The 26,205-nt window shown below is 38.4% G+C and overlaps 1 protein-coding gene across 1 annotated transcript in view; it reads left to right on the top strand.

The window, feature by feature from the left end:
• otud4 (OTU deubiquitinase 4) overlaps positions 1–26,205 on the top strand; it is a 103,702-nt gene that overhangs the window by 5,545 nt on the left and 71,952 nt on the right. The window contains exons 3-4 of the mRNA XM_039750205.1: positions 4,358–4,408; positions 15,633–15,679. Coding sequence (XP_039606139.1) covers positions 4,358–4,408; positions 15,633–15,679 — 98 coding nt within the window. The remainder of the gene's footprint in view (positions 1–4,357; positions 4,409–15,632; positions 15,680–26,205) is intronic.

The following is a 26,205-nucleotide window of genomic DNA, read 5'->3' as shown; positions in this document are numbered from 1 at the left end:
GATTAAAGATATGAAGAGGTAGGGGAAGTGACCGCGAAGGTGGTAGGGAATGAGAGCGGCGCCCATACACATGTGCTGCACGGCCGCCCTGCTACACGCTGCAGAGAGTTGATTCTACAATAAAATAAAATAAAAATAAAAAGAGTAATAAAAATCATCACCCCAAAAGCAGATGGTAGACGTCACGTAGTATATGTGTACTAAATTTCAAGTCAGTAGCTACAGGTGATTTTTAAAATCCTGGACAGAGAAACGAACAGCCACGGTAGCGTATTATATAAGAAGATAGTTTGCAAGTAAATGTCTGTCTGTTATGTTTTGCAAGAATTTTTCCTACAGTTCCCCTAAATTTTAAAATTTGTATTCATGAGTTAGCTGTCTGTTCTTTAATTCCATAATTACAAGGGTTAAACATAGAAATTGATCTTGGACATATAATATTGGTTAACTGTTAATACTAAAAATTAATTGTATAGTCTAACACAAAATCCAGGTGGACTCAGACAGTGGGAAGTGCTCTTGTCAGCCAGGAAACTATACCTTTACTAGCGAAAATGGCAGCGTGGTGAGAAAGTAAATCAAGTCCTGTTTGCTACCTGTGATGACTGTTTAAGAATCGAATCATGCTGTCACGATACATGAACTTTTTTATTCAGTACCAATACCAGTGAAATTTTACAATACTCGGCACCTGTTTGATATGGCAAAAACAGAAATTCATTCAGTGACTTTTTTTTATTAAAGGTACCTCTATTATTTAAATAAATAATATTGTGTATTTTTCTGTAATCGTCATAATATAATACGCTACCATGGCTGTCTGTTTGTGTGTCCAGGATTTTAAAACGCAAACCGTTTGACCCATTGACCTGAAATGTGGTACACATATGCTATGTGACGTCTACTATCCGCTTTCAGGGTGATGATTGACTTCCAAGGTTATTCCTCTTTTTATTTTTATTTTATTTTATTGTAGAATCAACTTTCGGCATCGGCCAGCAGGCACATGCATACGGGCGCCGTTCTCATCCCTACCACCTTCGTCGTCACTTCCCCTACCTCTTCATATTTTAAATCATTCTTGAGGCAGATTGAAGACTTAAGTGTCAGCTTAAGTGAAAAATTAAAGAAAACGTACTAAGGAACAAACACTAACTTAATCAGTTTTAATGAAAAAGATGGCGACGGAAGAAGAGAAGAAGCGGCTGCTAAGGTGGAGAAAAAGAGCTGCTCAGGAAGCAGCAAGCGCATCAACCTCTGAGCAAACGAATGTTAAACATACAGAGAAAGAGGATGAAATCTATGAATGCTCAAGTCAAGGGTATTCAGTGCATGTTATCATGCAGTGCGCCATTACGGGTCCAATATAAAAAATGTGTAGAAATGTTAACAGTAACAACAGTTTTAAAAATATTGGCATATCTGTTAAGTAGTTACCCAACTCTCATTTATGTGAACTACTACTGGCATTCATTAACATTAGAATCCAATGCAGGGCCTGAATTTTAATGCGTGATAGATATGGGAATTCCCCCAATATAACAAGAAGTTGGGGTATTTCAGATTAGGTTTTATAAAGAATGATATCTTTGCCAGGTACTAGATTATCTTTCCATGTGCACATTCTAAATTTATTCTCTGAAGTTTTCTTCCCAAAAATACTGCTTAAAATCAGTACTAACAGTGAAATGTAAAACATTTTTATATCTGTTCTGTTGATTCAGGGAATTCCAAGATTCCAAGACATTTTCACTAAAGGAAATTCTTCAAAGCCGTTTTTCTAATGGCATGCTTTTAAAAATCTGGTTTATCAGAGAGTCACTCTTAGTTTTACAATATTTGCTGTTAAGAAATGTTTGCAACATTAGCTGGTTTAAAAAAAAAAAACCTTACTAAAGAGTAATTTTTAATGGATGAGTCAAATGAATTCAAATTTCAAATGTCTCAAACTTTTGATGCTTTACTGTCCAGGCCTGTCCCTCCTTTTATATATATATATATATATATATATATATATATATATATATATATAAAATTTGCCGAAACTTTGGCTTCCTGTGCTAAATCAGTCTGACCTTTTTTACATGAATGTGTTATTTCAGTATTTCAGGGCTGCTTTTCTTGTTCCGTTATATAAACGATTGGACTTTGTTATTATTTAGCTTGTGTACTGATCCTCACATTTTAGGGTTCATAGATGGAACTTTTTTGTCCACAGGAGGCTATTTTGTCTTTTTGCAGAAGCTCTTTAACACTAGAATTACCTGAGCCTACAAAAAAACTCGTAAATCCGTTCCACCTTAAATCGCTTCTTAAAACCGTTCTCACCTCTCTGCCAGCGTCTTTGTTAATCTAAATATGCTGATAAAAGAAAAGCTGCAAGTAGCCGGCTATTCCATCCCCCCGCTGACTTAGAACGTGCACAAACTTCTCCCAGCTCATGCCTTGATTGATTTTCTAGGAGTGAAGTGGAGTTTTACAGTGGAAATAATAGATCGTTTTTTGGAACACACGCATTTCATGTGTGTTCCGTTTCTACAGTAATCTGTGTACACACATTGCTAAAACAGAAACTTTTTTATATTCTAGTAGTAGATGACAAAATGTAGGCATAAACTATATAATGTATGAAGCCTGAAGTATCAAAGAAATACTTTCACAGAAGGTACAAATCTAACACAATTGCGCTTTTTTTCAAAAATATAACTGCAGAAACAAAAAGCCCTTAACATGCGACATTGACACCTGTTTATTATGACTGCCTCCGTGGCGCAATAGAATCAGCTGCTGACTGGTAATCAAAAGCTCATGAGTTCGATCCTGCACCACTCCGTTTTGAGAAGTAAACTGCTCTTAGTCTTACTATTTTAGAATAAAAACATACATTTGATTTCAGTCTGTAACAGCCAGTGTAATTTATGATACTTGTAAAGGTTAGCATTGATTTTTTTTTTTTTTAGTCAGTTTTATTATCTCGGCCGCGTTCACAAGCCTAAACACAACCCACCCCCGCATCTGACACTGCTGTTTTCACATAGACGCGCTGTAACAGAGGTAAACTCGGCTCCCTTCTACATCTAGAATGCACATACCATTGCTTGCATACTAAAGTGTCAGCAGGGACTTTTCGTGGCATTACACACATTTTTGAGCATGCCCTCTGCACACTACTTGTGACTTTAGGCTTTAGGAAGTAATTAAATAAATAAAGGTAAATCGTGTCATAAAATAATTTCTTCAAAACGTCACATATTTGTCTCTTTCTTTTTTTAAATGTGCGTTGATCACCGTCAGCATGTTGTAGCACACAGCATCTGGCCACCTGCATGTTCTTTCGTGCACTGAATAAGAGACAAATATACAGTCTGACTGAGAGAATCAGACTGAAAAAAAGCAAACATTTAGAAATGCCATACTTTTACAGCTGATTGGATGCTGTTCGTTTTCAAATAATATTGCATTTGTGCGATGATGTTTTCACATATATTGTCTCTTTCTTTCAGGTGTGTAATAGAAACCACAGCATAGAGAGAAATGCATATATATCTGACTTTGTAAGATTATGTAAAAGAAAGCTACAACTAAAATTCTCTGGAAAAGTCCTCAATTGTGACATGGCCTTTATTAGCACTGTGAACCTTTACATAATAAATTTTGTTGAATTGTGGCGCAGTGGTAGCACTGCTGCCTCGCAGTTAGGTGACCAGGTTCACTTCCTGGGTCCTCCCTAAGTAGAGTTTGCATGTTTTCCCCGTGTCTGCGTGGTTTCTGTCCAAAGACATGTGGGTTAGGTGCATTGACGATTCTAAATTGTCCCTAGTGTGTGCTTGGTGTGTGTGTGTTCCCAGCGGTGGGCTGGCACCCTGCCCAGGGTTTGTTTCCTGCTTTGCGCCCTGTGTTGGCTGGGGATTATGTCCAGCAGACCCTCGTGACCCTGTAGTTAGGATATAGTGGGTTGGATAATGGATGGATGGATGAAGTTTAGTCAGTTTCATTTTTACTAGGACTTAATGTCACATTAATGAAGATGTTCATTATTCTGAACTTTTATAAACCGCTTTAGATTCAATTTACATTTCTTTGTCCCATTTGCTTATGGGTAGTTTTCCAGGGAGTTAGCAGCGGCCATATTGTTTGCCAATTCAGTGTCTCTGTAGTCATCATGGGAAATGTTGGAAATTGAGTATGGGATTGACAACTTTATGAAGGGCCTCTTGGAATTTTTGTAAAGAAGGGTGCACACAGGGCTCTTTTGTGTGTTTTATGGCTTTTGTTTTTACATCTTATCTCTGTAATAAACAATACCCCTGTTTTGGATTGTCTCCTTCAATTTCCACTCTTTTGTGTTTTTATATAGTTCATTGAAGGTGCATATGATGACTATCTGAAACGAGTGGAGAATCCTCAGGTATGTAATACTTAATTGTCACGTTTACCTATTTCTTAATTCTTTAACAAATCTAGCAGTCGAGGACATTACAACTACATGCAACATTGATTTTTTTTCTGTATATTTTAGAACCCTGAACTAGACTATTATTTGGCTGATATCATAAATGTAATTCAAATGTGCTTTTTAAAATTACAGTAATTACAATTTTATATGCAGTGTCACTTCTCCAGAAAATAAATGCATGTTTTTATGGTACAAATGTGAAGGAAATCTCTTCTTCTTTACAAAACCATTTTCTAAAGTCTCTAAAGAGGGGGGTTTGGAGTTCCCTTAATCCCCTACTTCCATTCTGAACTTATAAAATGTGGCATATGTTTTTTAATGGACAGGCTTACATGTTTCCATCAAGTGGATTGGATTATGATGTTACAGTCAGGTGTTGATCATGGGGTTCTACCTTCAGCAAGAGATCATCACAGACAGACCTTACTCATCATTAGGAATTTCTTTCCACTTAGTTGTTCTGTTCAATTTTTAGTAAGAGGGGGTCTAAGATTACATTAATTATGAGTGCGAGTTTAATGCTGTTAGCTTTTGCACTGGGCCCACCCAGATAGGCTGGGTATTGAACGTTTGATCATTTTGTGTGCAGATTGATATTTACGGCTGGAACTAAAACAGATCAGTCTGTAGCTATTCTCCGAGAGCTGCATTCTCTTTTGGGTTTCATAACAGTCAATTCATTTAGCTAGAGATGCTTTGAAGCATTTAATTGTTTCCATTATTGGCCTGCTAGTTTCTCTGGTTTTACTTGTATTTGTGTCCTAATTTATTCTCATACATGACATTAGAGCTGTGCGATATGACCAAAATCTTATATCCCGATATTTCATTTCATATCCCGATATCACGATATAGTACATTTTCTTTGTATTCAGTGAATAGTTTATATAATCACCACTCCTTTTTTTTCATTTAAATTAAAAAAATCAAAAATGAGAAGTACTCAACTTGTAATTATTTCTGTTCTTTTATTTAGAACATTTGAGCAAATGTTTGACTTAGAATGTAAACATAAAATGTTAATGTATCAAATATAACACACTTTTCAAAAACAAATTACTAAAGGCCCAATATAAAATACTGCTATATAAAATGCCTGACATAATCAAAATGTGAACTGTAGCAGCAATAACTCTCACAACATATATTAAATATAAAAGGATCAAAGCACTAACAACTAAACTATATAAGGCCAATAAACCCTTTAAACAAAATAAATACAAGTCTAACATTAACTGTCAAAACCAAATGTAAACATTGTACTTCAAACTGTAGCAGCAATAAGGCTTACGACAAAAATATATTAAATATAATATTTTTTAGGCTACATTCTAGTAAAATGTTAATTTGCACATCGTAGTGTGGCAAATCTCCATTAACGAGTTACAGCTGATCGTCCCGTGCGTGGGACTGGACGGCGCTAACGTGTTGATGCCGTCCAGCCCCAAGCACGGGGCGATCCGCGGTAACTCGGTAACGGAGATTTGCCGTGGTGATGCAGTTGTGGCGTAAACGTAATGTAGCATTCTGTTCTTTATTGTAGAGTTCTGTTCTGCAGTTTGTGTTCTGTGATTTACATCCCTCTCAGTTATTTATTCTGTTGTCCCTGTTATTTCTGATGGACTGTAATAGTGTGGAAGGTAAAGGAGGTTCCGGAGGGATGGGGGGGGGAAGTGCTGTGAAAAAGGAGGAGTGGACGACGATCTTGTCGCCCCTAGCTAAGAGAGTTTGTTTTTGGATTGCTGTCTGTTCGGCGTGGTTGTGGCCAACAGCAACCATTTTTTTTGTTTGTGTTTAATAAAGAGGGAACTAACCAAGTGACCGTCTCGGATCGTCATTACGTCTGGAAGACGCTACAGTAATTTTAACAAGATTAACGCTGACAGCAAACGCTGCAGGCAAAATTATGCCTTAAGCAAATTGTTTTGGTAGCAATTAATCTTCCAAGCTTTTAACATGCTCGTTTAAATAGTACCTTTACAACTGTAATATCCTACGTGACCTGCCTCTCAGTTGTAAACTCTCTGCATGCTCGCTCACGTGCTTTTGCGGAGGTGGTAGAAGAGGTTTGTCGTGTTGGAGTCTGTGGTAGCGATCGGTTTGCAGCATAATTTGCACAGTACCGTTTTCTGGTCCGTGTCAGACTCTTCAAATCCAAACCATCTCCATACTACAGAGGTAGCCCCTCGTTTAGGAACAAGGTCCTTCTGTGTGGAGCTACCTGGTGTTGCCTCGTCTTCATCAGCCATGCTAGTGTGTCTGCATCCACGTGGTGGCCATCAAAACAATGAAAAAAATATTGCCGTAAACAGTTTATTTTGCGACACCACGAAACAAACGATAGCGTAATGTGCAGCGATAGACGTTTTCATATTGTCATCCGATATATATCGTTATATCGAACAGCCCTACATGACATTGTATTTGGTATCCCCTGACCACACAATTAAATATGCTATCTCTTTGGTAAAATAACAGAAAGACATATCAGCCACTAATAATTGCAATTAAAAATTTGGTGTGCTTCTGTCTATATTATTAATGTAAATAGTTTGTGGATTATAATCATTGTGGTAGATCTAAGTAGATACTGAATACATCAGATTTTTTTTTTTAAACACCTTGCACCCATTTATTCATTAAAAACAGATGAGTTTAAAGACTGTTTTGTTCATATATATTCAACAAATGTTTTTAAGTCTTATGATTTCTTTATTAGGATTGCAGTTATAATATTAATGTTTACGTCAATATGGCATTACTGACACAAGTGTCATGTGGACTGTGATTGCATTTCCAAATAGAAATTTCTTGGGTGGATATGTAACAAAAACGTATTTTTCCATTAGATATGTTTGCAATTTTTTTTTTTATTTTAATTTTTGATTAAAAAAAATAAACAAAAAGGGATATAAAGTAGATTGCATACACGCCTGGTATATCCTTCACATCCATACATCAACTGCTGTTGGCAAAACTAAGTGCACAATGTGGACTAAGTTTGAAATGGTTTTATTTACCCTTAAGTTTCTCTGGGCGCTTACATAAATTGCAAGCACAATCATATGGAAAATTAATCGTATTCTTTCATACAGCCCTCTATTAATGCCCGTATAGCAGCAGCTCTCAAAGCCATGTTAAATTTTAAAATGCTGAGAAGGACCACACAACCCTGAATGAATTGATGACTGCCGAAAAGCAGCTCTCTTCTATGTAATGCTAGACAACATGTGTGTTGCATATCCCTCTTCTTCATTTTGAAAATTGTGAGGAAGCTTAAACTTATTTTTTTAGACACGAACCACAGTGTAATTCTCGGTGTTTTCTCTGACTCTTGGCCTTGAGTCACTATCCAGCTAAACCCTGGACTCTTTATGAAGAAAGATAGCTAGTCAACCCCAGTAATTTGGGCAATATGTTAGAATATAGAAACAAAATGTCCAATGTGTATTACTAAATAAAATTTATATTATACTTAACATTTTTAATTACATCATCGTAGCGTGTTGAACATTTAGAATTAAAAACTAGCTGTGCCACCCCTGTAAGATAGGTAGATAGAAATCTTAAGTACTGTAGTCAACATAGCCCTTAGTGTCATCACTCAGTGTATATTTCTCAGTTTATATGCCATTTAGGAAGAGCAGTGTTAATATTTGTGATGAACCATCTATTGGAGAACTGCAGTGTGTGTTATTACTTGAAATGTTTGCAATGTGCCATCTTTTTGAATGGTAGAGACAAATCAACCGGTCAGACACTAGTCTCGCTGAAGCCAGATGTATAATGTACGTCTGGAGACGACCATTAGTAAGTTTTGCTTAAACTGTGTGGGAACAATTCGATAACCCACTGAGTTTTAAATTTCTTAACCAGTCCAATGCCTCGTGAAGGCGGTGCTCGGTATAGGGTCAGCGATGTTGAAGTTCAAAGAGCAATGGTGCTCTCGTTAACCTGGTGTAACAGACAACCAGCTTCTGTTTACTATGAACTGTCCACAGTCGAAAAAAAAAAGCGTGTTTTTTGTGGGCAGACAGCACATTGCACGTTGTAAAAATAAACCTACTGTGATGCAAGGGAAAAACCTTTCTGTAGCATCAAATTATAATTGGCTGTTTGATTGCATCCATGGACAACGGCCAACGTGAACAATACGTTGGCGCAGGTGCTGTGTATGCTTTTTGTTGTTCAGCGTTGTAACGATAATGTAGCAGTCGATGTAAACCTGAAGGAAATGGCAGCTGTATTCATATATATATATATATATATATATATATATATATATATATATATATATATATATATATATATATATATATATATATGAAAGCCCTCACTGTCTCATCACTACTTCGCCCACTTTCCATATAGGTGGGAAGCTGAAATTTATATTTATTATACTTACAAAAGTTAGGTATGTTTCATGTCCTATTGCAACACCCAAGGGGGGAAACTGGTGTACCCTCTTAAGCTGTATATACAGATAGGGGAAACCCGTCCTCACTATTTCTGCGACTTCCAATATACGTAGGAAGCCCAAATTTCCCATTCTTTCTTTACACTGTACTTACAAACGTTAAGTATGTTTCATTTCGTGCTGTGTCCTCTTAACGAACTTTCCAGAATAACATCTTCTTTTTGGTGGTTCTCACCATTATGCTTTAAGGAATTTTCGGAACTGACCTCTCCTTTTGATGGTTTCATTCCTTATTTCCGTTAACAGACTATTTGTTTCAGGGCAGAGGTGCACAAGGGTCTCCCCCTCCCCCCCCCTCCTTTTTCCCCACAGCCGCCTTCCATGCACCTACCACGTGGTTGGCTCCCTGCAGATCTACATTAACGACATCCCGCACTCATGTGCCTCCTCACTCGCTTCCTTACTTTCCTCAGCTGTTTGTCGTGCTCACTGCTCCACCCGCTCTTTACTCCACCACTTCAAGCCTGTTATTGCTTCACATCTTCCTGCTGGTGACTCCTGCCTTTTTGTTTACCCTACCGCTTCAAGGCTGTGATTGTTGGGCTTCCTTACTTGCTCACGTACGTCTTCCTGGTGCTGACTTCTGCTTTTCATTCCCTGCTTCACCGCTTGTTGCCTTCCTTTGTACTTTCTTTTTCAACGGGTGCAAGTTTACCCCGAATAACACGTCTATTTTGGTGATTACCGTTGATCACAATTTCACCGACCCGTACCCGGTGGTTTCTATGCCCCGAGATTGCACCTGCCTCTTACTATTTACAAAGAGATCCTTACATCCTATAAATGTGCATTTCTCATACACAACATTTACAAACATAAATTAAACTCTTTACAATCATCAATTCACTGTCAATACTAAAATGACCCTACGACAATTACATTGACAATCATGTTACGTTGTTTTTAAAATGTTTCCTTTTCTTTTTCATAACTTCTTTAACACACTACTTTTCTGCTGCGAAGCGCAGGTATTTTGCTAGTGTAATTGCAAACTGCAAAATATGCATTTGAAGTAAACGGTGTGTTACACTCCATCAGAGGGTTGCTGTTACGAGAGTTGGTAACGAAATCCACAGGAGATGTGGATTTCAATACTTGAAGCGCCCGATAATGACACCAGAGGCTACACAACATCCACCTTCTGACTGCCTGTCTAAATGAATAACTAAAGACATTTGACATTAGTCTAATTGGAAATGCAAATATACCCTGACTAAATAACTGCAGAGTTTTAACATATTGTATATCCATAGATCACAATGCTTTTATAAACTCAATTTACTGCTGTTATGCCATATAGTGATTAAAATGACAGAAAGATATCCTAGCAGATAGAGGCACTTCTACACAGTCCAGTAGCTGCAGTGGTCTATAAATGTCTGTCTGTCTGTCTGTCTTCTCAGTTGTAGAGCTCACTGCATCATGCAAATTAATTACTAAGCTTCAGTTTCCTTGTGCTACTGAGCTCCTGAATGGATAACCGCAATTTTATCCTTTCCTCTTGGCATCAAGTCTTTTGTTCAGTATCTCCTGCTCTTTCCCTGAAACCCTGTCGGCAGTTTAAAAACACACAGACTGGAGAAAATGGGGGCTGGTGTTTTAGCAAGAAGCCTCTACAGGTGTAGGCTTTGCAGTGTAGAATTTCTCTGCTGACTACACAGGCACTTATCCTTTTTTACTAAATTAAACAATTCACTCTTGGAAATGTTTGTTGAGGCAGAATAATATTTTCAGCCTTTTACTTTCTTGATGTCAGCATCAGCTTTGAAAGTGATAAGCTAGACTTTACAGGTAGTTATTAGGCTTGTTGCTGTGCACGTTTATGGCATAGTGGTACTATTTTTATGAAGCAGAGCAATTGGTAAGGAGTAAAACCATTTCAAACAAACTGAAAAGCTAGCACTTTTGCACACATTTTGCATTTTTTAAACCCCCATATTAATCAAAATAATTTGCCCGCTAATCAGTTAGCAAAATAGTGGTAGTTGCAACTAAATTCATCAAAGCAGATGGGAAGCCTGATTGGTAACTTTAGAACATGTTTGCTGCTATTGGAAGTGCCATAGCATGTTGAATTGTATCCACTTTCTGTTTTTTTGCAACAGTTCCTTAAAGTACACTGCTTTTGTGAATATAAGCCCTTTCTTTTAAACATATAACTAGCTTTAATGAGTTGTTGATTTCATAGTAAAAATGTGAAACTTGAAGAAATATAATACCGTAGATCCCGGAATATAAGCCGCCTCGGTATATTAGCCAACCCCCTTCTCTACCTACTAAATTACATGTATTTGCCGATGACTGGTATTTAAGCCGACCCCCTTCTCCAAGCAAAATTTTCTAAATTTCCTTAAAAGTGTCTCTTCAGGTATATTTATCATGTTTATCGGCGAGAATTTGAGTCTGCCGGCATTTTTGATGGAAACCAGGAAGTGATTGCGGAGAAGTTTTGGTAAAATTAAACCTTTGTGTTGAAACTACAGCATATACGCAAATATGGTACATCGGCGGGTGGATTTCCGGAGACTCGTTATAAATTTGATTAACCTAAATACGCAATACAGTGGACCCTTGACTTACGAACTTAATTCGTTTGCGAAGGCTAACCCATAATGCGTTCCAAACCTCCCACTGCAACACTTACTTAACCTTTTCATAATAAAAAAGGGTTGTATAATGTGCATAATTTACCAAAACGGCAATAATTTTTCTAATGTGCTAACCAAAAAGTTATAAAAAGTGCCTAGCCTACCAGAAGTAGGCTAGATTAAGCTAGGAGCATGGCGGCGCATGGTCGCAGCTCAGGGCTCTCCTTTTCAGTGCAGTTTTTTGTTGTTTTTGTACTTTTTTTTTTTCCCTCATTTGTGCACGATCGGTCTGGCGAACATCCGCTACACCCGTCAGAACCTTATAGACATTGGTGTCCAGAGCCAGACATCTGTTTCGAGTGTTTTTCATCACACGCACAACATCCCAGACAACATAGCGAGACCAGCGGGCTCTCCGTGGATTGTTGTCGGGTCTAGGAGATGACACAGACGGAGGAGGGAAAGAAAGCAGAAGCGGGGCCGCAGATCCGGCATTACGTTAAGGCTAAAAAAACAATCATGCAAGCCCTATACAGAACTTTTTTTCTGCACTGAAGGAGCTGCTTTTAATCTCATTGTAGATGTGTATAGTGACAATAAAAGGCATTCTATTCTAGAAACAACAATTTCATACTGTACTCGCCATTTAATTTGACATCTTTGGGCTGCAGGAAGGGAGGAGAATGAAACGGAAGGTGGTTATTGTTTAGAAGGAGCCTCCTTATGCAAATCCTTTTCTTTGTAAAATTGTCGAGATGGTGGATTTCGACATGCTGTACATATTAGCGAGATAGGTCACACGAACAGCACTCTCATATTTCCACACAATTTCTGTATGTGTGTGTGTATATATATATATGTGTATATATATATATATATGTGTATATATATATATGTGTGTGTGTGTGTGTGTGTATATATATATATATATATATATATATATATATATATATATATAAATCACTGCAATGACCGAAATTACATCAACAAACACGTGTATCTGGGCTCCGACTGACGCTAATAACCCTCTCGGTTGTTTGTTTACAATCGCGCAAGCAGATACACGTGACCACATCCGGGTCGTAACGCAAGATGTTGGTCGTAAATCAAAACAAAAATTTTTATTTTAAACTTCCCGATAATTTATTATAAATTTTATTAATAAAATTAACAACTAAAACACTTTTTTGAAAAAATTCTTTATTTAATTTAAAGTACCGGCATGCAAAGTTACTTCTTCATCTGAAAGATGGCTCTGTGGTTTCGTCATTATTTACTTTCGTATTCATCGGCAAAACTGGCATTGTGCTGGAAATCTTGAATCTGAAACGATACTCGTTGTATAAACCGACCCCCAAACTCCAACCCAAAAATCTAGGACGAAATTCTCGGCTTATATAACGGGATCTACTGTAGATTTTTTTTACAAACATTCAAGCAATAGTACTGTGATTTACAGAAATGCACTATAGGAAAAAAAGGTATTGGTAAAGACATCAAAACCTAAACATCCATGCTGTTAACTTGGCTCAGCAGAACATGACCATTTTTGTGGAGGTACAGTATGCTTTGGTATTCTTGTACTTCTCATCCTGTCACTGTTCACAGGTAGCCACTTGCCTAGGTTGTCCTCCCAGTTTGTCAGCTGGTGAGACTTGGGACCAAATCTTGGTGAAGTGAAATTATGTTCCCATACTGGTTGCATTTTTCCCATTAAAGTTGTCTCATTCTGGAAATTCTAACACATGATCACAGAAGTACAGTAATCCCTCCTTGATTGCGTTCCAGAACACCCCGCGATAGATGAAAATCCGTGAAGTAGAAACCATATGTTTTTATGGTTATTTTTATATATTTTAAGCTCTTATAAACTCTCCCACACTGTTAACATTATTAGAGCCCTCTAGACATGAAATAACACCCTTTAGTCAAAAGTTTAATCTGTGCTCCATGACAAGACAGAGATGGCAGTTCTTTCTCACAATTAAAAGAATGCAAATATATCTTCTCTTAAAAGGAATGCGTGTCAGGAGCAAAGAATGTCAGAGAGTGCTTTTGGGCTTTTAAGTATGCCGAAGCACTGCGACAAAGCAGCATTTTTTAGAGCGTCCATATCCTCTAGGCAAACAGCCTCTCTGCTCACACCCCCTCCGTCGGGCGCAGAGAGTGTCAGAGAGACAGAGAAAAGCATACAATCAAGCACCTCGCGGGAAGCATATCGTATATCATTGAGGTGTTTTAGTTAATACATAATACATGCTCTGATTGGGTAGCTTCTAAACCGTCCGCCAATAGCGTCCCTTGTATGAAATCAATTGGGCAAACAAACTGAGGAAGCTTGTACCATAAATTAAAAGACACATTGTCTGCAAAAATCCGTGAACCAGCGAGAAATCCGTGATATATATTTAGATATGCTTACATTTAAAATCCGCGATGGAGTGAAGCTGTGAAAATCGAAGCGCGATATAGCGAGGGATCACTGTATTTCCTAAAAAAAGGTCAGAGGTTGTACATAAGGTGAAATTCTCCGTTTGACTGCTGAACATTGCACAGGATCTTCATGGATTTTTACAATTAAACCTTCATATAAGCAAAAATAAAAGTCTTTGAAGGCACCATTCTATTTTTACAAAGTACCGTATATAAATTTGAATGATACATCAGCAGAGCTACAACATGTAGCATTGAATACACATGCATTTGATTTATGGTATTTTTTTTTTTTTTAAATTAAAGTGAACCTGTCATGAACACTGTGGACAGCATTAACTTTTTTTAATAATAATAATAATAATAATTTATATAGTGCCTTTCCTATCAACAAGCTTATTATCTTTATAACTCCTTTCTTTTAGTGGACTTGCAGCTCCTTTGGATATGTGTATGTGTTTTATCACACCTAGAAATAAAGAACAAAGCCACTATGTTGCTCATATTTTAGTTTCTACTAGTTGCTTTTTAAAGTCAGTGTTGAATTTTTTTTTGGTTAGTTTGCCTGCATTTGTCTGCTCTATTTTTATGAATTGAAAGGAATACCAGTTTGGACTCTTCTTGAGGATCTCCTTTAAATAAATGTTCCAAAGTCTCCCTGCAAAATACAAATGATTTCATATACAGTATATAAGAAAAACTTTCTTAACTCAGTAGATTTATTGGAGAGCTGCACATGAATTCTTTGTTTGTCTTGGGGACACTCGACTAGACAAAGACATTCCTGAGTTTATAAAGGCATAGATAATATAATGAAGAGTTAATCATGCAAGACACTCTGGAAAAGTAAGAAACTTGAAAGAAAACAATTTAACAAATTATCAGACCTTCACCCTGTTTTAGATGATAAAGGCAGTGGTCCTTTGTTTTATAATAACTACATGTGTAAAAATCAATATTTATAGTGTGTGTGTGTGTGTGTGTGTGTGTACAAGGGCTGATTGAAAAGTAATAAGGCTGATTTTTTTTTTGATTTTTTATTCAGAATCAGATGACTATACAGGCTTGGAACATTTTTCTTTTTCAAAGTAGCATCCTTCACATTGAATTCATTTAAAAAAAATAAAAATGTTTCAAAGACAATTAACAAACTGTTTTTGCAACATCACTTTTAGTAATACGGCTGTGGAGTTTTTCACTTCATCATCTGAGGAGAACTTCTTTTCATGCAGTTGTTTTTCCAGTATTTTTTTTCATTACCGCTCTTCCGAAGCTTAACACAAAATTGTCTCACAGGAATGGTTTCTTCATCCGCTGTGATGACATATATGAGGTGCTTTCAAAATGCTGAAGAATGCGGTGGTCCCACTGCAGCGTCACACATGTCAGCAGTTCCATGCCTACCTCCATAAAAGAGAAGCGGGAACAGTCTCATTACGTTTCAGTCAGCCATTTTATATTTGTATATAAATATGTATGTGTGCGTATGTATTTATATGTGTATATGTATATGTGTGTGTTGATAGAGATATATATATAGATGTAGATATATATATAAAATAGGATGCTTAAAATTTCTTTTCATAACTCTATAGTAGTCTGATGTCATTTTTTCTGTATTTAATTGATCAATTGATTTTGTGTTTAATGTTTTAACTGTTTTTCTTATTTCACTCAGTATTGGGGTGGAGAAGTGGAAATAAGTGCACTATCCCAGATCTACAAGTAAGAATTTTTACCATTAATAGACATATTATGTTTCTTGGGAGTTGTGTCATCTTTTTTTTTTATTTCCTTTTGCATATGGTGAGAGTCTTATCATTTAGTCTTTCAATCTTGTGTTGCAGACCATGATTGTTTTAGGATTTGAACCCAAGACTTTTTTTGTCTGTTAGTTGACTGTTCAGTTTTATATTAAGTTTGGTTTATGTGCAGTACTTTTAGTGCCAGTGAAATGTTTTAAAATATTGTACAAGGTTATGAATGCAGCTACAAAATATTTCTTAGAATAACATTGAAAAGAAACACTGTTAGAATTTGGCCCAGCATATTAATATGAGAGAGAGAAGTCAATTGAGGTGGTACTACTATCACTGTTAAGACAGTTGCACCCACAACCAGGTTTAAATTAAACGGATGACAATGAATAAATGAGCTTATAACTAGAATGCTGACATTGATATTTCAAGTTGAAGTCCTTTAAAGCAATAATGTGTGCTAAACGTAATTTTTTAGAGATTAATTCTTAACAGGGGCTTATCCATCTATGACCTTGTTGAACTCTTTTCTGTGTTCCTGTATGTTAATTTATGTAGCTTTTGCAGAAACAGTACAAACTTCAGTTATAACATCACAAAGCAGGAGCTCTACTTGGTCATTATTCTAAATGAACAAACGAAGATCCCTAGGCTAATATATCATTTATTTGTGGCTTTAAAGCTACTTTAGAGTTTTAAGATGAAGCCATATAATATATTTATATATATATATATATATATATATATATATATATATATATATATATATATATATATATATATATATATATATATATATATATATATATATATATATATATAGGAACAGTCTATATTAAATGGCAAGGGACCTTGTATGTGGCTGTAATATGTGTCACTGTATTGTGTGCCTTTAATTTTCTCTCTCAGTAATATTGTAAAATGCCTGTCATTTTGTCTGACAAGTAATACAGTGGAGCCTCGGTTCATGACCATAATTCGTTCCAAAACTCTGGTTGTAACCCGATTTGGTCGTGAACTGAAGTAATTTCCCTCATAGGATTCTATGTAAATACAATTAATTCGTTCCAGACCGTATCAGCTGTATGTAAATCTATATATTTTCTTTAAAGTTTTTAAGCACAAATATAATTAATTATACCATTGACTGTACAGCGTAATAGTAAACTAAATGTAAAAACATTGAATAACACTGAGAAAACCTTGAACAACAGAGAAAACTAACACTGCAAGAGTTCGCACTACAGTAATCCCTCGCTATATCGCGCTTCGACTTTCGCAGCTTCACTCTATCACGGATTTTAAATGTAAGCATATCTAAATATATATCACAGATTTTTCGCTGGTTCGTGGATTTCTGCGGACAATGGGTCTTTCAATTTATGGTACATGCTTCCTCAGTTTGTTTGCCCAGTTGATTGCATACAAGGGACGCTATTGGCGGATGGCTTAGAAGCTACCCAATCAGAGCATGTATTACATATTAACTAAAAATCCTCAATGCTATAAGATATGCATCCCGCGGAGCTCGATTGTTTGCTTGTCTCTGCCTCTCTCTCACCCTCTCTGACATTCTCTGCGCCTGACGTAGGGGCTGTGAGCAGAGGTGCTGTTTGCACAGAAGCTGTTTGCCTAGTAGATACGGACGCACCTCTAAGAAATGCCGCTTTATCGAGGTTCTTCCAAAAGCACACTTATTGATTTTTTGATTGTTTGCTTTAATCTCGAGCTCTCTATCTCTCTGACGTTCTCTGCGCCAGTAGATGTGAGCAGAGGGGCTGTTTGCACAGAGGATGTTTGCTTAGAAGATACTGACGCTCCTCTAAAAAATGCCGCTTTATTGCGGTGCTTCGGTAAACTTAAAAGCACACGTATTGATTTTTTGATTGTTTGCTTTTCTTTGCGAGCCGCTCTGTCTCTCTCTCTCTCTGAAATTCTCTGCTCCTGAAGAGAAGATATGTTTGCATTATTTTAATTGTGAGAAAGAACTGTCATCTCTGTTTTGTCATGGAGCACAGTTTAAACTTTTGACTAAAGGGTTTTATTTCATGTCTAGAGGGCTCTAATAATGTTAACAGTGTGGGAGAGTTTATAAGGGCTTAAAATACAGTATATAAAAATAATTATACAAACATATGGTTTCTACTTCGCGGATTTTCATCTATCGCGGGGGGTTCTGGAACGCAACCCCCGCGATCGAGGAGGGATTACTGTATAGCCTTACTACCCGCTCGCTAAAAACACTTTTTTTTTTATGAGTTTTAAGCACAGGGATAAAAAATGAACAACTGAAAAATCCATAATTTAATAACAACCAAGAAAAGTAAAGTAACATTGCAACAATGCACGCTTGCGCCTGTGTCTGTCTCGCGCATGCCTGTGTGTCTGTGTCTGTCTCGTGTTTGCCTGTGTGTGTGTGTGTTTGTGTCTGTCTCACGATGGGAATGTTGGTGCTTCATGATTATGAACTTTAAGTGAATTAAGTGATACCACAATTCATTGAAGTGTCCTGGCAGTCAGTCAGGATAAGCAGTAGTGAAAGTAAAAGATGTAGAAAATAAATATGGTAAGTAAGGGCATAAAAAACAACACTAGAAAGAAGCATCCCTTTTTAGAGAAAGATAGTCATTAGAGGAAATTAAAATGCCTTTTGAATGTTAATTTATAAATGTATTTCTGGGGAACTGTTACATGTTAGCTCTCCTGACTCGCAAGCAAATATGCCATTTTTCCAACCAGCTCCACAGAATGTCAATTTCTTTGGGCTAGGGTTGTGTACATCCTGTCTAGGAGGGCCTGGTGGCTGCTGGCATTTTTGAAGCCAATTTGAGGCTTAAAAGTTACTTTAAGCCTGTGGTGGAACCTCTTGCCTAGTTTTAGTACTTGTTTATTTGACCCTGTTGTTAAAGGAACTTGCCATAAGGCATTTTTAGCTCTCTGTTCTTTTTGAGATAATAAGGCTGTTCATTGTTTTTATATTTAATGGATCACTAATTTGCTAAAAGTTGGGTGACTTTGGGTGAGCGGTGCTAATGCTGTCTCTTGCATCATTGTGGAGTAGCCCGAAAGGGGCTACTTTTATAGACACCTTTCAGAAAAAGTTACTTAACAGACTAAATACAGAAGTGATGTCACCAGCATGACAGATTTGTTTTGAGTGTTACAAGACCCATAGAGCAAACACATTAATGTAGGATTTAGGGTAAGCTAGCAGTTTATTTATTTACCCAAGTTTGGCTTCCGATTATCTTACTGACAGCCAGTGCAAGTGCTTCATGGCACAGTTTGCTCATTTTGGATTTAAACTAAAAAAAAATCACATTTTCCATGCTAGGACAGTTGTATGATCTTGTTTGTGGGCAGTTATGTCACCACTAACATCTCATATTAATGCATCTTGTGGTTTCTTTGATTTATTTGCTTATTTCATTTGGGAGAAAACAAGTAAACTTTGTTTAAATAGAGACAGCATTTTTCATCTATGTCAAAATCCCTATGTTTATAGACCTGTGGATGCTTTAGAATGTCAGCTTTTCACAACTTCTGTCTTTGATGTTCTGGTGGAAATGTAGACTTGCACCTCTACAGTGTGTACAGTATATTCATTTAAGCATGTGATTAAGTCACTAAGTAGCCTGGACATAGGCCTGTGCCACTAGAAAGCTTGTCAGCTTACTGTAGTAACATTCCCATTATCCATGGAAAAATCTGTCTTACCAGCAGTTTTTGTTTTAGAGGAATGAATCAAATCACTCTTTATTAGTAAAATATAAGCCAACTGTTATATCAATCCATTCATTTTCAGTAGCGATTCAAATGTTAATTTTTAAAAATGAGCCATAGTATAACGAATACACGTCATGATCATTCCAACGCTAAACCTAATGCCTCCAATAGTTGAGTGATAGCTTTAGCATTAAAGAAAGTGTAATCGGAGTAAGAAACTTTAAAATATACAAATGAGCTCTAAGGCTCAATTCATCAGATGCTTCAGTTTTAAAGCCCCATATTGGGCTTGTTGTTTGTAAATTCTAACCATTCTTATGTTATAGATGAATGATTCATTTTGCAAATGATATTAGAAACACTTTCGGGTAAAAATGAAACATTTGTCACTTATCACAAGAATAAATAAGCCCTTTGTTACAACACATAAATATGAATGTCAAACTTACCATTTTTATTATTAAAATTCATGCCCTTGTGTATCACTGATTTTGAAAAATACCATTTGCATTATTAATTGTAATTTTAATTTTTGATTAATTCTTAAATACAATTTTTGCATTGACAGTGTAATAAATTAATGTGTGAATATCTGAAAGGTCAGAAATGGATATTAATAAAAAAAATGAAATTATCTTAGAATTGTGATGTGTATCTGTCTGTAATAACTATTGATGATTTCATAAATTCTGAATAATTGAGCAGCAGAGTTTGTTTTACATTTTTATTACTAAACTAGGGGGTTTATGCCCTGCTTGCTTCGCTTGCAAATCCCCCCCAGCCTGTGCTACACACTAGCCAATTCACATCTCTGCCGCTCGCGTTGTGAAGAGGGGGGCTGAATGCACCCCAAGGAGATGTGGTTGCTCTTCCGAAACCCCCTCTTAAACGGTGATACAATGGGAAACACATGCAATTGGCCCCCACCCAACCACCACCACCACCATCTCCCTCTTTGCATTTTGCTTGGCACTTTGAACATTTAAAAGGCTGTACAGCAGCTGTCCTACTCTTTGTCTTTTATTTCCGGCCCAGGACGTGGTTAAATCTCTTGGCACAAATTCTTGTCTCGCAGAACCTGAGTTCTTGATAGTTTTTAGTTTATAATTTAAAAACTGAATAAGAATCTGAAAATATAACATCATCACATTCTTCTTCTTCTTTTGGCAGCTACTGTTATGGGGTTGCCACAGCGGATCAGCTTCTTCCATATCTTTCTGTCCTCTGCATCTTGTTCTGTTGCACCCATCGCCTGCATGTCCTCTCTCACCACATCCATAAACCTTCGCTTAGGCCTTCCTCTTTTTCTCTTCCCTGGCAGCTCTATCCTAAGCACCCTTCTCCCAATATACCTAGCATCTCTCCTCTGCACATGTCCAAACCAACGCGATTTTGTCTCCCAACCGTCCAACTTGAGCTGACCCTCTGATGTCCTCATTTCTAATCCTGTCCATCCTCGTCACACCTAATGCAAATCTTAGCATCTTTAACTCTGCCACCTCCAGCTCTGTCTCCTGCTTTCTGGTCAGTGCCACCGTCTCAAACCCATATAACATAGCTGCTCTCACTACCGTCCTGTAGACCTTCCCGTTTACTCTCGCTGATACTTGTCTGTCACAAATTACTCCTGACACTCTTCTCCACCCACTCCACCCTGCCTGCACTCTCTTTTTCACTTCTCTTCCACATTCCCCTTTACTCTGTACTGTTGATCCCAAGAATTTAAACTCATCCACCTTCGCCAACTCTACTCCCTGTATCCTCGCCATTCCAATGACCTCCCTCTCATTCACACACATGCATTCTGTCTTGGTGATCTTACTGACCTTCATTCCTCTCCTCTCTTCCTCATATCTCCACCTCTCCAGGGTCGTCTTCAACCTGCTCCCTACTCTCCCTACAGATCACAATGTCATCAGCAAATATCACAGTCCACGGGGACTCCTGTCTAATCTCGTCTGTCAACCTGTCCATCACCATTTCAAATAAGAAAGGGCTTAGAGCCGATCCCTGATGTAAGCCCACCTCTGTCACTCGTACCTCAGACCTCACCATGGTCACCATTTCCCTCGTACATATACTGTATAACTCTTACGTACTTCTCTGTCACTTCCGACTTCCTCATATAATACCACAGCTCCTCTCAGTCACCCTGTCATTTGCTTTCTCCAGGTCCACAAAGATGCAATGCAACTCCTTCTGGCCTTCTCTAAACTTCTCCATGAACATCCTCAGAGCAAACATTGCATCTGTGGTGCTCTTTCTTGGCATGAAACCATATTGTTGCTCACTAATCATCACCTCTTAACCAAGCTTCCACTACTCTTTCCCATAACTTCATGCTGTGGCTCATCAATTTTATCCCCCTGTTGTTACTGCAGTCCTGCACATCCCCCTTATTCTTAAATATCGGCACCAGTACACTTCTTCTCCACTCCTCAGGCATCCTCTCACTTTCCAAGATTCCATTCAGCAATCTGGTTAAAAACTCCACTGCAATGTCTCCTAAACGCCTCCATGCTTCCAAAGGTATGTCGTCTGGACAAACGGCCTTTCCATTCTTCATCCTCTCGATAGCTGTCCTTACTTCCTCCTTGCTAATCCATTGCACTTTCTGATTCATTATCTCCACATCATCCAACCTATTCTCTCTCTCGTTCTCTTCATTCATCGGCCTCTCAGAGTACTCTTTCCATCTGCTCAACACACTCTCCTTGCTTGTGAATATGTTTCCATCTTTATCCTTTACCACCCTAACCTGCTGCACATCTTTCCCAGCTCGGTCCCTCTGTAGCCCACCAGTCCTTTTTTCCCTCCTTAGTGTCCAACGTCTCATACAACTCCTCATATGCCTTTTCTTTAGCCTTTGCCACCTCTCTCTTCACCTTGTGCCTTATCTCCTTGTACTCTTGTATGCTTTCTGCATCTCTCTGACTATCCCACTTCTTCTTTGCCATCCTCTTCCTCTGTATACTCTCCTGTATTTCCTCTTTCCACCACCAGGTTTTCTTTTCCTCCTTCCTCTGTCCAGATGTCACGCCAAGCACCCTTCTTGCTGTAACCCTTACTACATCTTCTGTAGTTTCCCAGCTGTCTGGTAACTTTTCACTGCCACCCAGTGCCTGTCTCACCTCCCTAATCTCAGTCTTACTTTTTCAACTTCCACCATTTGATCCTTGGCTCTGCCCTCACTCTCTTCCTCTTCTTGATCTCCAACGTCATCCTACAGACCACCATCCTTTGCTACTTAACTGCACTTTTCCCTGCCACCACTTTGCAGTCTTCAGTCTCCTTCAGATTGACTCTTATGCATAGGATGTAATCTACCTGTGTGCGTCTTCAGGGCACACACCCACAGCCACACACCAAGCACATACTTGGGACAATTTAGAATCGGCAAAGCACCTAACCTGCATGCCTTTGGACCATGGGAGGAAACCGGAGTACCCGGAGGAAACCCACGCAGACATGGGGAGAAAATGCAAACTCCACACAGGGAGGACCCAGGTCTCCTTACTGCGAGGCAGCAGCCATACCCACTGCACCACTGTGCCATCGCTCAACTGATCCGGCATGGAAATTTGTATTGTTGTTCGCATATTGATTTGGCAAATTTTACACTGGATGCCCTTCCTGACGTAACCCTCCCCATTTATCCAGGCTTGTGACTGGCACGTATAAACACACTGGTTTGTGCATCCCCTGTGGCTGGGTTATAACAACATCACATTAAAGTTTGAAAAGAATGATACCGAACATATATGTAGGTTTTAAAATAAGCCTTATTTGAAGCTTGACAAAAAATGTGACATAAGTCACATAAAATCGTTGCACTGTTAGGCTTAGGATTTTATATATACAGTAGAGTCTTGCGTATCCGACATTCTGTATTATCTGACATCCCACCGCAACAAGAACTGCAAGTTGCGAGCGTAGTCTATTTTTTTGTTCCTCCTGACTCTACCGCAGCTAATTACAGTGGAACCTTCGTTTGTAAGCATAATTCATTCTAGAAATGTACTTGCAGTCCAAAGCACTGGTACTGTATATCAAAGTGAATTTCCCCATAAAAAATAAAGGAAACTTGGATGATTCATTCCACAACCCAAAACTATTCATATAAAAATGATTAATACAAAATATAAAGTAAAAATACATAAAACAAATGAATCTGCACTTTACCTTTTAAAAGAATCATGGCTGGTGTGAGTGAGTTTCTAAACTCTTGTGGGATTCCACCCAACAGGACGACACCCGGAAGAGTGTCCCAAAGCTATCGCAGTCTCCCAGCGCTGTAGTAGTTCGCCGTAAAAGCGAATCCGAAAAGATCGCAGACATGCTATAAGCATCTGCCATTGATGGGTGATACAAGGAACATTATAAATGCACAGGGCACAGGATTACTTGCCTGACTGCTGTGTCTGTATAGGAGAATGGCAGATCCCGCTACAATAAATAACAGCGCTGTTGCTGTTTCAAGCTGAATAAAGCTGGTGTTACTAAAGTACTGAGACTCAGCTTCGTTTTTTCAGGTGCAAAACGGGGACTCGCACGTCACAGCACAAACACACACACACACGCAGTCACAATGCTGTAGTAAACAGTATACGCTCGTACGGATGTTGACTATATGAGTGACGGAGTTAAGGCTCTAGAAACAGCAATTAAATACATTGAGCAACAAGAAGAAGCTACAGGAATCGACATAATGATGCTGCAAAGATGGCGAGACTTGGCAGCGATGATGCGACACTCGTCGGGAAAGCAGACTACGATCAAAAATGTCTTTAAATCATCACAGGACTGAACTTTTTAAGTACAGTACATACTGTATTTAACTTCAGACAATTCTGTAACTAAGTTAATTTTTTCAGTTAATTTTTTCTGTTTTGTTGTAAAACATGATTACTGTATTAGGTTCGTAATGTGTAAAATTATAACACAGTTTGACATTTTATAGGCTTTTTCTTAACACCTCCCTTTAATCCGACATTTTCACTAATCCGATGTTCTGCTGGCCCGTTTATGTCAGATTAGCAAGACTCTACTGTATAATTATAAATTTTATTATTGTAACAATTCTCTATATAAACACCGGACTCGACACAGATGGGCACGGGAGGCATGTGTAACATAAACAGACTTTTATTGTTCTTCACCTGTGGGGTACGTCTTCCCCTTAATCCCCTCAGGCACAACATAGTCCCAAGCACAAATATACCAAATAACACATCACACTCCTCTCTTTCGGCACCATCACTCCTCCTGTAAGCTTTGTCCTCCTTCTTCTGATTCTGGCCAATGAGTGGTGGTGGCTGGCTCCTTTTATTAGGCGTCCAGGTGTGGCAAAACTAGTGCCCAAAAGGGGCTAGCAGCTCCTGCTGCAGTACCCCCTGGATGGGTCTGCGGAACCCAACAGGGCTGCACCAAACTCCAACTCCCATGAAGCTTTGCGGGAGTCGGAGGCACCACTGCAACCCAGGGAGGCTGCCATATAGTGTCCAGGAGAGATATTGGATTTCCCATGCTTGCTCCCCTGGACCATATGCTGCATATGCCCCAGCCATCCATCACATTGTGTGTGTGTTTGTGTACTTAAGAACGGGGCCGCAACTGTGACTCATGTGCCTCAGTAACTGCCGCTCCGTCCTGTTCGGCCTAGTGATGCTACAAATGGTAGCTGGGGGGGTTTGATTTCGCTGCTTGCACACTGTAGTGTCCCTCGTGCGGCTCCCAGGGGGATGCAGTGACTCGTGGTCCATTGTCACCAGGGCCACATCTATCGCTCGTGTGCAGGACAGAGGCTTGATGGACTGGTTCGCTGCCCGCCCACTACGCCGCCGCAGCTACTACTTCTGGCTGGAAACAGGTTGGATGGAGCGGAGGGGGGCGTTTCACTGCCCGCCCACCACACACGGCTGCCCCGTTCGTTCCTTTTTTGTCCTGTGCCAGCCATTTAGTTGGTTTTCAGAGGTGCTGGATATGCATTGCAAGTCTGCAAGGATCCTTTTAGCGTTCAGAAGAAAGGGGCTTAATTTTTCCCGAATTGATTGTGCCAAATCTTAGAAACACTGTTTGATGCTGTGCGCAAGTAGCAAAAGAGAACGCAAGATCATTTACTAAAAACTGCTTTCTGATTGTTTTGTTTGTTTTACACGTTATTGACGCATTTTATTTGAGCGACATGCAAGTTCCTAAGGTTGTTTCCTTGCATTTTTCTATTTAGAAAGTTGCTAACCTTTAGTTTAATAGTTCCTGTCGTTGTCAGATAGCGGGCACCAGCAGGTCTTCATTTGTCATTTGTTTATTACTGGTATGCCCATCAGCAAGGTTCATTTCTTCGGAGCTGCGAGACGCATGGAAAATATGGCAAAATTCATCCATCCAGTCAGCCAGTTTGTAAACCTGCTTATCCTGATGAGCATTGCAGGGATTGAAGCCGTAGCTTACCCCATCAATTGCAGATGATTTCATAATAAGATATCAATGGCTTAGGGCTAGGGTTGTGCTTTAATCAACATAACTTTACATTGTACTGAAAAATGCTTACATGATTAATGTACTGAACAGTTTTAGTATGTGCTTTACAATAAACCAATTCAGTAGAGCACATTCAGTAAAGAGAGAAAATAGGTAAAAGAATATATAAGTAAATGTGTTCAATAACTGTTGTTAAAAGTGAGGCTAAAGAGTTAGCCCAACTGTTTATTTTGTTGACTTCCAAATTTTATTAAAATGCATTCATTGCAGATAATTAAACTTTATATT

This window comes from Polypterus senegalus, chromosome 4 (genome assembly GCF_016835505.1).
Source record: "Polypterus senegalus isolate Bchr_013 chromosome 4, ASM1683550v1, whole genome shotgun sequence".
Classification (NCBI taxonomy): domain Eukaryota; kingdom Metazoa; phylum Chordata; class Cladistia; order Polypteriformes; family Polypteridae; genus Polypterus; species Polypterus senegalus.
This window is presented reverse-complemented; position numbering and strand designations above follow the sequence as displayed.